Source organism: Pyrgilauda ruficollis, unplaced genomic scaffold (assembly GCF_017590135.1).
Source record: "Pyrgilauda ruficollis isolate IOZ18807 unplaced genomic scaffold, ASM1759013v1 scaffold28, whole genome shotgun sequence".
Classification (NCBI taxonomy): Eukaryota; Metazoa; Chordata; class Aves; order Passeriformes; family Passeridae; genus Pyrgilauda; species Pyrgilauda ruficollis.
Window position 1 is genome coordinate 4,207,715 of NW_024524155.1, and position 14,578 is coordinate 4,222,292.

General features: G+C 40.0%; 1 protein-coding gene across 4 annotated transcripts in view; it reads left to right on the forward strand.

Moving 5' to 3' along the window:
- NRXN3 (neurexin 3) overlaps positions 1-14,578 on the forward strand; it is a 914,575-nt gene that overhangs the window by 239,937 nt on the left and 660,060 nt on the right. For all 4 annotated transcript variants that reach the window (XM_041471885.1, XM_041471888.1, XM_041471886.1 and 1 more), the window contains 2 exons: positions 6,420-6,858; positions 11,854-12,237. In XM_041471885.1, the coding sequence (XP_041327819.1) occupies positions 6,420-6,858; positions 11,854-12,237 (823 nt within the window). The remainder of the gene's footprint in view (positions 1-6,419; positions 6,859-11,853; positions 12,238-14,578) is intronic.

Sequence of the window (14,578 nt, forward strand, 5' to 3'; positions counted from 1 at the left end):
GGTTTTCTATAGCAGAATCTCAAATCTCTGGATCCTTAAAATAGTTCAGTCTTGGTTCAATAGCTAAAATAATCACTTGAGCTCAGTGCTTCTGAGGAGGGACCCTGAACAGAGGAATCCCTGGGCTTTTGTACCCTCACAGTCTGAGTGCCCCAAAGTCTGGAGTCATTGGCTCCTGTGGTTTCCCTGAGTGTCTGGTCACCTGGCTGGCCCACAGGTCCCCATGCTCTGTGCTATCCAAAGGGTCAGCAGCTCATGGCCCTGACCTCGGGTTCCTCCCACCCAGAGCTCAACCTGCTGCTCACGTTGCAGCTGCAAGCTGAGCTGCCTGCACTGAATGGATTCCTCAACACTGGCTGAACGCATATTCTTTGTTAAATGTAAATTAGATGTAATTCAGATTAGCTCTAGCTAATATTGCACAAGTTGTATTCGAGTCTTGACTGTTCAGTTTTAGTTACTTTTCATCCATGTTCAATGAATGGCTTTACACAATAGGTAAATTAACTCTTTCAGTGTGTGGGGAATGGTGATAGTGTTTATTACCTGAATACAGTTTTCATCCCAGTGGAACATCAAATATGTTTATATTACTATCCACAGTCCACACAGTGCTAGTTAAATAAATGTAGGAGCTTTAGTTACCTGTCACTGAAGGCATGGATCACTTGTTACACAGTCTGTCCCAGACACAAAGTAATGTGCTGTTAACCCAGTGTGTTTGTTTCTACTTACTTGTCAGGGAGGGCTAGGAAAACACAGGTCTAATAAACCAATGGATAAACTATACTTTTTTTTTTCTTTTTTTTTTTTTTTTTTCTGTAGGAACTTGCTTGGTTATGTGTAGATGCCTTTAAAGAAGTTTTAGGCAATAGCCTGAATATCTAGAAGTTATCCTTTGTGAGAATTGAAATGGGCAGTTGGTGAAGGGATGCAGCCTGGAACAGAAAAAAGCAATATCGTGGGTGGCCAACAATTTGGCCGGCCTTCAGAGGTGCTCTTCCTAGCTAGCTGAACATATACAGCCTTCAGGTTATTGCTCTTTTTTGTGATGGTTTGTGATGGTAGTCGTCTAATTTGCCAGGCTATTGACAGCCATTCCCCTTTGGAGCATGCCTGTGTCCAGCCTGTACTGAAAATCATGTTTCCTGCTTAATAACACCCACTTGGAGAGGAATTTTTATATTGGCTAGTGGCCAAATTTAGCACATAATTTTCCCTTCTTTTTTGTTGCTCCCTTGCTATCTGCAACTTCACTTGATTGCAGAGAGATGCTTTTCATCATGGTGAAAAGCCATCTGATTAGAGCTGTCATTAACCCATGAGTGAAACTTATAAGAAGTTTTTAGCTGGAGAAATTCCTTGAATGCTTCAGAATTGCAGAGTTGTCATTTTAAAGAAACCTCAAAACTAGATTGCGAACTTGTTTTAGCTCTGCTTTAAACAAGCTCTTCTTTCTCAGCAGATTTATAGGGAACATGATTTAATGTATATATTTTTTTCCCTCAGAATGTTTTATATGTCATGAAATTCTACTGCTGATTATCAGGACCATGTGTATCTGGACTATCCTCTTCCTGACCATCCATTTAAACTAGTCTAATTCATTAAACAAAGGCATTGAATGGTCAATATTCCTTTGTTAAGGTGTATTTAGAAACTGTCCCCATGGAAAAAGAAAAAAACCCATTGTTTTCATTATTCTTGTTTCATTTTTGCAATATAAAGCCATTTTAAGATTGGAGGAATGAAGCTCTGTGCACAGCTTTTGCTAATAATTTTATTCCCCTTTTTCTTTTCCACCTTCATTCCCATAATAAAGATGGCTATGTCTGTATCAGGAATCATGTCCTTGCCTCCCATAGATCTTCTCTGATATACATACCTGACCTGGGATGAGTTCAAGCTTGTGTCTGTTTTAACAGGCAAGACTGGCATTGTTCAGAAGGCACCTGACACAAATGGAGAAGTCTATGGGCACTGCTTTCCTTGCTTTGCGTACTTCTCAGTTGCTTTTGAAGCCATGTGTGGCCCTAGAAGACTGTCCTAGAGAGGAGCAGCATCTTGAGACAGTCATGGCCTCATGTGAATTTAGAGGAGTGGGTTTCCAAAGGTATTTTGACTTATACTGAGGAGCCTTCAAGTCACTTCAGAGGTTGCTCATAAAATGAGACTACAAGGTAGGAAATACTATGCAGATGGTAGATTCTACTGCTGGCAGAAACCTTGCTCAGAGAAACATGCAAATGTATCTCCTCTGGCTTGCAGCAGGTGACTCTAAGAAACTATTTCTTGCAACTTAGATATTTGAGTTACAGAATCAGGTTTTTTGTCCAAGACTTTTTGCTTCCCTTCATTTTTAGTGGTATGTTTTAAGGTAGGATCCCAAACATGTAGAAATATTAAAAAAGCTTCCCTGAATGCACTGGTGACAAGTCATACCAGAACTGACAACAGCATCTTCTTCTTTACCAGGCAGTTTTAGCAGCTGGGAAGATGTGCTTCATCTGTCCTGCAAACTGCACTGAAGCCTCTGTTGATTTCATTAAAACACAACGATTCATAGGTTATGAGGCCAGAAAGAGCCATTATGATAATCTAGGCTGATTTGCTGTATAATTAATTCCTGTCTCACTATGTCTTTTAGCAAAAACAGGATACTATTTTAATTTAAATTTTGCCAGTAGCAGAGAACACACTATAACCTATAGTAAATTATTTCAGTAGCAAATTACTCTCATATAAAAATGAGTCATAATATTTTAAAATGTGAATTTCTCTAATTTCAATGTCTAGCCCCCAGATCTCATTGTCCCTTTGTCACGTGCATTGAAGACCCCTCACTTGCCAAATTCCATTTTCTGCACAGGTACTTGTAGATTGCAATCAAATAACATTTTAACCTCTGCCTATTAAACAGATTGAGTTTGAATGTTCTCCACTATGAGACATGCATGCCAGTCATTTAATTATATTCCCTCCTCAATCTTGAACCTTTGGTTTAACAATTGAACTGTCATTATCAGAAGCTGTCTTAGCATTTCTCCATTCCTGCCAAGGATTCACATTGGTTTTACACCTTACCATTATTTCTATCCTTTTCTTTTATTGTTATGAGAGTTCTGATGTACTTGATTATACATCATGATGTCGATGTCCAAATGTGTCTGTCAATAATACTTCAAGTCACCTATGGAAACACTAGCACTTCTTCCATAAACATAAGTGCTTTTTTAGATATCTCAAGCTAGGTGTTTTGTTCTGGTTTTTTTTTTTTTTAAAGAAAATAATTTAGAACAACATTTGAATTTGATTCAGATTGGGGGGGATATGTTTCTTTGTAAAGATTGAATTCAGAGCTCTTGTATCTATTCAACAGCCTTCCTCATCTCCTCCCCAGGTCTTCCTTGGTGCTTGCTTTCTAAGTCTCTTCATTCTTGGCCTCAGATTCTTCATTGTTAGTCACTTTCTTGATTACAACTAACTTTATATAATTTTTCTCTGGATCCTTTGAAAGCATTCAGTCTCAAGGATTTTCCAGCTCTGGTACTTGTATGATTAGTGAAACACAAAGCAGTCAGCATCACACTCAAACTCAGAGGCAAACCCTCTGCATTTCCCCAGAAAAGATGGGACCTGTTACTCAAGTACCAAATACCTCAAAGAGGGAGGTGTAACCTCTATGTGGCTCAGCTGTGTGTGGGAGCTGCTTATGTGCATATGCTATTCCCCCTACCAGCAACCCACAGAAATTGCTGAAAACAAATCAGAGTCATGGCAAGATACAGCCCAGCACCACCATGTAGGGTACTGTGCTACCTGTCTGCTCCTCTCATGTATGAGAAGACTGGGTCAAGATGCAGTTTAGAGGAGTGTTGATTTGAACAATTGTTAGTAGTGTCCTATAAGGGCAGCTCTCTCCTTCCTTAGAATCATTAAAGCCGCAGCTCATTCAGGCCTGGCATTCTCTTGCCCACCAAAGCAACTCCATGCTGTGGTGAAACCAAAAATACAATGGTGCACCAAAGTTGTAACCCCTCATGGGCCTGAAGAATGTTCAGTCCATGCACCCAGTATGGTGTCTTCAATAGTGGAGGGTGCAGGTGCTGTTTAGGGAGAGCACATGACCATGGCTGCTGTCAGTGCTGCATTCCCTTAAATTCCCACAGCACCCACTGCTGTTGATTTACAATTGCTAGAAGATGCACTCCTTCCTTTTTCCTTCCGTATCAGTCTGTGGACTTGCTGTCCATTGTTATTTTTGGTTCTTTTTGTGTCTTCTGTTGCACCCTACATCCATGACCTCTCCTGGCAGCAAGTTCCAGAAGTTCACTACCCTCTGTGTAAATAAGTACTTATAAAAATGAATTTTATGCTGATTTCATACAAGTTTCAGCAAGTGCCTCTAACTCTGTTATTGCTGGGTTTGGCAAAGAGCAGTTCTACATTAACCTTCTCCATCTTCTGTAAACTTCAATCATATTTTTCTCAGTCCTCTCTAAATATGAGCTTGGCCTTTTCAGCCTATCCTCATAAAGCATCCTGTTCCATCCTCTTAGTTGCTCTATTTATTTCCTCTTTCTCCTTGAGAAACAGAGACCTCATGCAGTACTCCATACTAAAATCTGACTGAGGTGCACCTCATTGTCTGGGAAGAGAGGAGGCTCTAATGCACCTCTTTGCTGTGTCAGTGGAAGGAGGTGTATGGTCTCTCTAATGAGAGCATTTGACATGATTAATCTGTAGAATAAAACTACTACAGTCCCATAAATTGAAAATGAATTTTCTCCCTGTTGCAGATATTAATAGCCTTGATGTTTCTGATGCCTGTGTGAGGGCAGAACATGTTATTAGGAATTGGAGCAAAACCGGTTACTGTGGGTCAATACTGTCCTCTGCTGGGAAGAGCTAGAGCTTTGTGCCATTTCTCCAAATGGGATTTAACAGTTGGCTTCTCCTTTCATTCTGCATTTTGCCTTTGCAGAAGGAAAATCTGACTACACCAGGGAAATTCTCCTTTTATGCTTAAGAGAAAGCTGGAAATTTTTGCCAGCAATGAATGTACTGAATCATGATTTAATTCAAGTTTTCATCTTGAAGTTATCCAATTTGTAAGCTTATCCTTCATTCTTTCTCTCATTTGCCTTTTAATATTTACTGCATACACATTTTTCTGACTTTCCTGTCCTAATAGTAGAAGTAACTATGCATATCTCCTTTCCCTTCCATTTTTGTAACAAATTGCTGAAGACTCATCCTGATAAGATTTTGAAAGCAGAAATCAAGTGTGTGTATATATATGCTATATGTGACAGACACTAAGTATTTTAGAATAATAACTCCTTAGAAGAAATTAGTCTTCAGTAGTGTCACTGAACAAGAATTCAATAAAAATTGTGCTAGTTGCAGAAGTGGTTTTACTTGCTGTACACGCCAGCTCTGCATTTAGCAAGCGTGGAAGATGATTGAGAGGAAGTACAGTTCACAAGTATTTCAATTTTGTATCTTCTCCAGTTCCTGCCTCTGTGAAAATGGCATGGGCCAGAGGAGAGTCTGCTTTCCAGGAATTCATTCTGTACCTGAGAGAAAGAGAAGAGTAGGAGGTCTGGATTCCTGAGTAAGCCAGACATGCTCAGGAGTGCTTGCCTGTTTGACTCTTCTCTTGGCTAATTTCAATCCAAGTAGCAAGAACAGACCCGAGTTCTGGTCCTTAACCCAGAGAAAGGAAGAGTCCAGGCACTGAACATGTATAGGTTTTTATGTGTTAGCACAAACGTTGTTGGTTTCTTGAAGTAAGGGTAAGCTATAGAGATATTTCCATGGCAAGTTTGTGTCTGCAGTGATCTAAGATTTCTTGGTCAGAGAAATTTGTCTTTTTTATTTTTTTCTTCAGGACCCACAGGGCAATCACTAACAGTTCACAGCAACTTGCTGAATTTTTTTTGTATCTCTCTCCTGGTAGTTAAGTAGGCTAGAGGAATAATAGAAAAATGACAGTGGTACCAAGTTCCCTGCTGTGGCTGGTAGAGATGGACATGGAGGTTACACTTTGTTATGTATTTTGTATGGGATTTATGCAAATATAACAGCATGATACCAGACACACACTGGATTTTATGTATAGAAGCTTTTACAGCTGAGTGGGCCTGTGGTAGAGTTAATTGTTCTCACTGCCCTTCAGTTAAATATTCTCTTCTGACTGCTTATCTGATCTATAGTCATTGCAAAGTACCCACTGTGGTCATTTCTATACACTCTTCTGGTCCAATTCCCTCTGTCATGATGTCAGACTCTTGCACTCTCTCCTTTCCTCTCCCCACTGCCTTTTGGGGAAAGTTTATCTCCCATGGCTGAAAGTAATTGGGGTGTTTGTATTGTATGCAGGATTGATGTATGATACTCTTCCTTGTGTCTGGCAGGTTGTTTATAAGAATAACGACATTCGTCTGGAGCTGTCTCGCTTGGCACGGATTGGTGATACTAAGATGAAGATCTATGGGGAAGTGAAATTCATATGTGAAAATGTGGCTACACTGGATCCCATCAGCTTCGAGACACCTGAGGCCTATATTAGTCTGCCTAAATGGAATACCAAGAGGATGGGCTCCATATCATTTGATTTTCGAACCACTGAACCCAATGGACTGATCCTTTTCACCCACGGCAAACCTCAGGAGAGGAAAGATACCAGAAGCCAGAAAAATACAAAGGTAGACTTCTTTGCAGTTGAGCTTCTAGATGGAAACCTCTACTTGCTGCTGGACATGGGCTCTGGGACCATTAAAGTCAAGGCCACCCAGAAGAAAGCCAATGATGGAGAGTGGTATCATGTGGATATTCAACGAGATGGAAGATCGGGTAGAGTTATAACTTTTTCTTAAATAGATTCATATTTCAGATTCAGACCTAGGTCTATGTATTAATTCTCAGAACACTCAAAACTGTTAAATATGAGTCACCTCCTTAACAAAACTTAGTGTCTTAGTGTTATTCCAGTGGTGTTTATCCAGCAAGGCAAAGATGTGAATGGTTTTCATTAAATGTTTTCATTAAATGTATAGTGTGAACTTTGAATAGCACATCACAGAGGTTATCTATTAATATTTTATTCACAATCCTCAGATATTCTGGACATATATTTGCAATTGCTGGCATAGTTATGGTGATGATTTCTTTGTGGGCATGGTAAGGTTTAAGGTCCTTCAGTACCATTGTTCTCAGTTTGAGAAATTCTTACTGATCTACCTTGGGTTTCTGCATTTGGGATCTTGTTGTGAGAAAAATAAGTGACAAAATTATGGCAACAGATCAACATTTTCATCCCATTGTTTCCTTTAGTATCCTGTAGTTTTGAGTTAGGTTTCATTACTCTTTTGAATGACAGATTCTAGCCTTAAAATCTGAGACACCATTCAGTGGATGTTTCTTTTCTTTCTTTGCAGCTTCTCATTTTCAAATATGGGTTTTAGTTTATTTCCAAAAATACACCTACCATGTAATTTCCAAGAGATATTTTTTTATTGTTTCCAGTGCTGAATATCGAACTAACATACTCATGATCTACTCTGAAACTGTGGAGGAAAACAAAATGCTCAGCTTACTGTAGCTTCATCTAGAGAATAACAATAGTGCTTCAATTCTTTCTGAACTGTTGGTATCTCAAAACATTCACTTCAAAAGGAATTTTGCTTACATTTGCCAGTGAATTTGAGATTTGTCTGGTGATCTCCAGATGATAGTTTTAGGTCCCTAATTTTAGGTTTCCAGTTGCTGAATACTATCAGTATAGGGAATGCAGTGCTAGAATTTGCTTCCCTTGAGTTTTTAGAAGAGCTGACTTTGAGATAACATGCAAGGCCTAGCTGTTTGAACAGGTCTTTGCCTGAAGCTATTTTTTCCTTTGATGATGTGAGTAGTTTCCTTGTATTTGGCATGGCGCTCTGCTTGGACTTAATATGTGTGGTTATATGTTGCTATCTCCTAAAGACATCGATAAGAGCATTTTACAAAGAAAGCCATAAATAAATAAATGGAGGTTTGATTTCTTTAGAATTGCTAAAAATTAATTAACTTCCAGGGGTAAAGTCAGTTAGCTGTGTTTCTTACTGACTTCATTTTTGCTTGCTCACTTGGGGACTGTCTCATCCCTGAAGAAGCAGCTGCAGAGGGAGAAGAGACAGAAATGACACAGGCTCTATGCAAAGAATGTTTGCAAAACCCTGCCAAGAGGGGCACGTGTTAATTTGGACACATTCACAGGAGGGTGTGGCCGACACATTGCTACTTGATGGATGGCACAGTAGGGCTGACTTGTTTGTCGCTTGGCAGGGAGGTTTATGATGTTCTGGACACTGATTAGAGGTAACAGATTTTGAAACAGTGTTCTCAACAAGAAAGAGTGTGTTCGCATTATGTCTTGTCCTTTTTTTTTAAAAATGTTGTTGTGTTCTCTGCTCACAATGAATACTTAGTTCATGATCCTAATGACTGATGTCTTGTGTCCTGAGAAAACCAGGATTCTGGCATTGATTTCTGCACATTGTACCTTCAGTCACTATTATCCAATGACGCTTTGGATAAGAGTGAGAAAGGAGTTCAAGACCTCTTCTTGTTTAGTCCTTGGCTTTTCTTCCACATGTGGACTGGAGAATGGCTACACCTTGAAGATATTCCCCCCCCAGCGTAGATTACTATAATTTAGAAACTGAAACAATTAATTTACTTAATGGGGGCTAAAACCACCCTTTTGCGTTTAATGAGCTAGTAACCTGCAAGTTCTGATTCTCATTACTAAAGCAGCAAGGCCTATGTCATCTCTCTCTGGTTTTTTTCCATTTCTATAATAGTCCAAAACTTCAAGTTTTGCTGATCTAAAATAGCTTAAAAATCAAAATATTCACTATTGCAGTGCACTAAGGCAGGGAAGCTTGTCAGTCATGCCCAGATAACCTCTGGCATCTCTAGTCCCCTTAGGCCTTGTGTATGCTTTGGTCTGTGTTGGCTGCCAGAGCAACAAAACCTGGTTTGGTCTTTCTATTCTGACAGAAGCTGGCAGTGTGGGCATGGACACCTAACCTTTCTGTCCTTTCTTAAAGGTCCTGTTACCTTTCTGTCATTTGGGAAAGCTCCCACCAAGGTCACAAAGCGTATCACAGTTTCTAGCTGGGGAACAGTGAGCATTTTAAGCAGGACAATGTTTTCAGCTAGTCATCAGCTACAAAACACGCATGACTTCCCACTTGATCGGGCACTAAAAATCTTAGTAGATAATTTGGTTTACAGTTGTATCAGTGCACTGTTTGGTGTGTCTGTTCTGCCCTCAGGGGATGTTTTGGTCTGTTCTTCAGTCCAGCACAAAGAGGAGATGGCACTGCAAGAGGAGATGCTCAAATGCTTCTGATTTCTCAAGATGGACTTGGATCTACTCTAAGCAGGGTGCAAAATGTGGGATGCTGGAGGGAAAAAAAAAAAAAAGGATGTCAGTTTATGCGAGTGCTCCTTTCTAGGATCAATACAGAATTTCTCCATCTCAGCAGCTTGGTCTTAAAAGTGCTGTTCATCCAAACTAGTGCCATCTCCTTGCAGGAGTTATTGCAGGGTACAAAGCACTCAGAATGTTTAGGTTGCTGTCTAGCCTATTTCTTATTCATCATCTCACCATCTTTCTCCAGGTTTTACACTTCATAGTATCCAATATTTCTTGTCTTTTATGGGGTTTCTTTACCTTTGTGGCATTTGCACTTGTTTGTTCTCTCCACAGTAGCAGCTGTCTAGAGCTCAGCCCTCCAGTGTTTTGGTTCTAAGCTTTAGAGTAATATGTACTATACAGGCTGCTTTTGAGAAATAGCACTGGAGATGCTGAAAAGGGAGTTGTGTTCCTGTGGCTCCGTGACATACTGCCTGTATGACAGTGTGTGTATTGTCACATTTTCTCTTCCTTATTTTATAAAAGAAAAAATGCCTGTGGTGCTCCAGCTTGTTGATACAAAATGATTCATCAAATAACTGTGGTTCTCTTTGAGCCTTTAATTTGTAATGCCTCTGTTGCTTCTGACACTCTGCTGCCTCCAATATTATTCCTCAATTATTATGGAAAATCACACACATGGAATACCTTGTGTATGTGTCATACATGCAATTCTCTAAAAAGATACTGCTTACAACTGAAGAAAAGGTGTGTGTACATAACTGTACTGTCTTACAGAGACAATAGACAGAGTTAATCTCTTAACTCTCCTTCCCTATTGTAGGGGTGTCTGATAAAAATCCAATGATGTGGAATTAATCTTAAAGCTTGGATAGTGTCTCTGAAGACAGACTGTCTTAATGACAAGGCAATTCGATATGATGATTTATAGCCAGGGAGAGCAAATTGCTGATTTTTAGATGAGTGTCTAGTGGGCAGATATCCCTATCACAGAAACTGCTGAATGCTCTTCAGAAGACCACACTGTTCTGGAATGTGAGAGATGTGCATTATGTTCCCTGTTTTTCTTTGGATGCACTGTCTGACCTTAAACAAGTCACTTGGCTTTTCTGTACCTGTTTTACATATTCTGATTATATTTCTGTATTATGTGTTCTGATTATTCTGGGACAATTTCTTGAAATACATGTGAATGACCTCAATGTAGTATGCCCACATTTGATTTGGAGCATATGGAAGCTATCACAGTTTTAATAATAACTGTTGTTCAGATATAAGTTTATCTCTCTCTTCCTCAATTTTCCTGTCTAAAATGGAAACTAGAAAACTTTCTTTGTAAAGCCATACAGTATTTTATTTTGGGACAAACTTCTGGAGATTTCTAGTACAATCTAGACTTTCTTCAGGGTTGTGTGCAGTTGAGCTTTGAATGCCTTCAGTCTGGCAAACCTCTCTGATGTTTATGTTTCTGCAGTTGACCACTTTTGTGGTGAAAAATGTCCTTTTCTGTGGAGTTGGAGATTCCCTTATGTTGTGGCTTAAGAATGGTACTCTCTCATTCAGTGGTCCCATTGAGACTCTGCAAATCACGCTACTCACTTCCCCTGGCCATGCCCCTCCCAGCTACTGCAAAGAATTACTCTGTTCTGGCTGGAACCAGGACACCTTACTGCAGCTTGTGTCTCTTGCCACTACGAGTTCACAGTGCTAATTCATGTTCAAGGTTCAAGCTGTCTGCCATATCTCCAGGTCCTTTTCTGCAGTTTTTCCTTAGACAGCTGGTCACTAGCCTGTACTTATGTGTGAGGCTTTTGTGACTCAGGTGTAGTACTTTGTATTTATTGGTTTTAATTTACATCAAACACTGCTGTCAGTCCTTTGCAATGGTTTCTCTAAATGGTCACCCAGTGCTTCCTCCAATGCATTAGCCATTCTCTCCATGTCACTTCCAAACAGGTCTATGTTGGCCCATCATTCAGGCCCAGGTTTGGAGGTACTGATGAAGTGTTTTCTGAAAGAGTTATATAGTGAGAATTAAAATACTTTTGCATATCTTTTTCCTCTCTAGTGTTTATGCCATCAAACTCCCGTGTGTTCTCAATAAGTTTTTGCTTTGCTGGATGAATACCATTGAATAATGCTCAAATTTTACATGCTATTATTTATCTATTGAATTATTATGCTTCTGACTTTGTAATGCAATTTGGGATACAGATGCATGATCAGTCACCACATGGAAGTACTTAGGACCTGTGGATCAAGAGGAGAGGTAGCTGTGTGAAAGACAGTGTTAGAATGCCATTTGGGTAGGAAAGAATCTTCACTCTCCTGTGCTGAACCTTAAATCTCACTCAGTTGCTGGGACAAAATGAACTGAACTGAGTCTGTAGTTGAAAGTGTTGATGTCTCTTATCTTCCTCATTTAGGTACTATATCAGTGAACAGCCGACGCACCCCGTTCACCGCTAGCGGGGAGAGTGAGATCCTGGATCTGGAAGGTGACATGTACCTGGGTGGGCTGCCAGAGAACCGGGCAGGGCTCATCCTTCCCACAGAGCTCTGGACAGCAATGCTGAACTATGGCTATGTCGGCTGTATCCGAGACTTGTTCATTGACGGACGGAGCAAGAACATCCGGCAGCTGGCAGAGGCGCAGAATGCCGCCGGAGTCAAGTCCTCCTGCTCCCGCCTCAGCACCAAGCAGTGTGACAGCTACCCCTGTAAGAACAATGCAGTCTGCAAGGATGGCTGGAACCGCTTCATTTGTGACTGCACTGGCACCGGCTACTGGGGTAGAACATGTGAGCGAGGTAAGTTGTGTTTTCTGACTTCACTTACATAAAGCTGAAGGTGTGCATGAGAACAAGAACAAAATCCAGTGTTCCCATAAGACTCTCCCCTGCCCTTGTTGGTCTTCCCAGCTAAGTTCTAGTCCCCACAGTAGGAAAACTTTCTTCTCTGATTGTTTCCATCCAGTCTTTTCCACCCTTGTTTCATGAACTTACTTGGCCACTTCCCTCCCTAAGCCTTCGGCAGATTCTGTCTTCAGGTTCCGGAGTTTCTTTAGTTAAGTGTGGTTTGTCTCCTGAGGTGGAAAATGCAGCTGCACTTGAGAAGTCTCAAATTATTGAAAATTGTACCACGTGTGAGCTTCAGTTATGGAGATTTTTCCTGCATGGGAGGGATGATGAATCCCAGTTCTATCTGGGCTTCCTCTTTTTTTGGTCTAGTAGAATTTCCTTGATGGCTGTTTATGAGTAAAGCCAGCTAATGAGATAGTGCTAAAAGCAGCATGTCTCCAAGTTCATCTCTGGTAAGGCAAATCTGTAGGAGATTCATGGGACAGTCTTTGCATCTTATTGATACTCATGCAGAATTGTGATTTAAAGACATATGATTTGGAGATATGAGGCCCAGGTGATGCTCGTGTAGGCAGGCACATTTTCTACGTGTTATAGATTACATGGAAGGGATTTGTTAATGGAAGATATTTGAACTATGTGTTTCTCAAGTACATAGGTAGTTGCATTAATTGTTGTTATCTTTATTATGCTGCTGCCACAATCAGAAAGAGGTAGGTGAGTGGTTTTACAGAAAAAGATGTGGCTAAGATCACTTCCAAAAAACTCCCACCTCCCTAGAGGGTGTTTTCTTATATTATTCTTATATTTCTGTTAATATTTGGCCATTAGCACTGCATTTGGGCTAAACTGCATTCACAGTACACCCAAGAAATAACAGCAAACCATTAGCAGAGTCCTGGGGCTTTCAGTCCCTTCTTTATATCACCTCACTTGGCACCATGGTGATAGCATGTGTCTTAGAATTCAAAATTCAGATATTTTTGAACTTGTGCTATAAATATTTGAGCAACACCTTTCCTACTTAGTGCATTTTTTAAGTAGCATGGCACTTATGAGGAAGAACATGGAATTTAGCTACAATGCATGAAATATTAGGCATAATTGAGATTTGGAATTCATTCACCCTACAGAGGATTTTTCTTCATTGCAGAAATTTTTTGTTAATGACCAAAATTCTTCCTATATGGATAGGATTTTTAGGTTTTCAAATACAAGATCTGTGATTGTTCATAAAGCTGCTCACAGCCAGTAATTCATTGCATGCTGCCCTAAGCAGCATTAGTAGTCAATTGCCAGTGGGCCTTAAAACAGCTGAAACATCAACACTGCCACCCATGCTGGGGGAACATGGGTGAACATGTAAGATTCATGGGCACCAGCTATGCCAATGTCAGCTCAGCAGTTCTCTCATTTGACTACATGGGATTTGAAAATTCTGGAAAACATCAGATACAAGTTTTCTCAGCCTTGATAATTGTTTTGGCCAGTTGTTGTGTGATCAGGTTTTATACAAACATGATAATCGGAAACGTTACCATAAATGCGTTGTTCCCCCCAAAAATTGCAAGTATGTTTGCCCTTGGTCTCTATTTAATATTAGGAGTGACCAGCTCTGTGATTCAGGACTTTTTGCAGTCTGATTAATGTCCATCTTCTAGACCTGGCTCGCAGATGAGAATCCAAAGCTAACCAGGGACATAAAGAACAGGGCTCATGTCATGAATCTTTATATATCGATGGCTTTAGCTTTTATTCTTTTTATTGTCAGTGAAAATAAATCAGTAGGTTAAAGGCACATAAGCATTTTAATTTGGGAGAAATGAATATCAAGTCAGGTCTGAGATCCGTAACTTGGCTGTGCTCTGGTGTGCATCAGTCTGAATTAAGGAGATACATTTATGAATTAATGTCTAGCATGGGAACTTGAGGTCATAATAAATATGTTTTAGAATCAGAGTGTATTTAAGGTGAACAAAACTGTGATGAAACAGTTCAGGACAGTATAAAAGATGTATGCAAAGGTCCTAATCCTGAGAAACTAATTTTGTCTGTAACTGGAAACCACAGAGCCATTGCTGGCATAGTCCCAGTGTCAGGCAAAACATGGCACTATAATGCCTGATGCTCCTTGGTAATGTGAGAAGCAGCTGACAGGGAATAAATATTTGAGACTGGATACATGAAAAAAAATTGTACAAATGGAAGTGCATTTGAGTCCAGAATATTTATGTGGTGTTACATAGGAGCTTCATACTGCTCTGATAGAAATGCTTAATGTCAACAACTG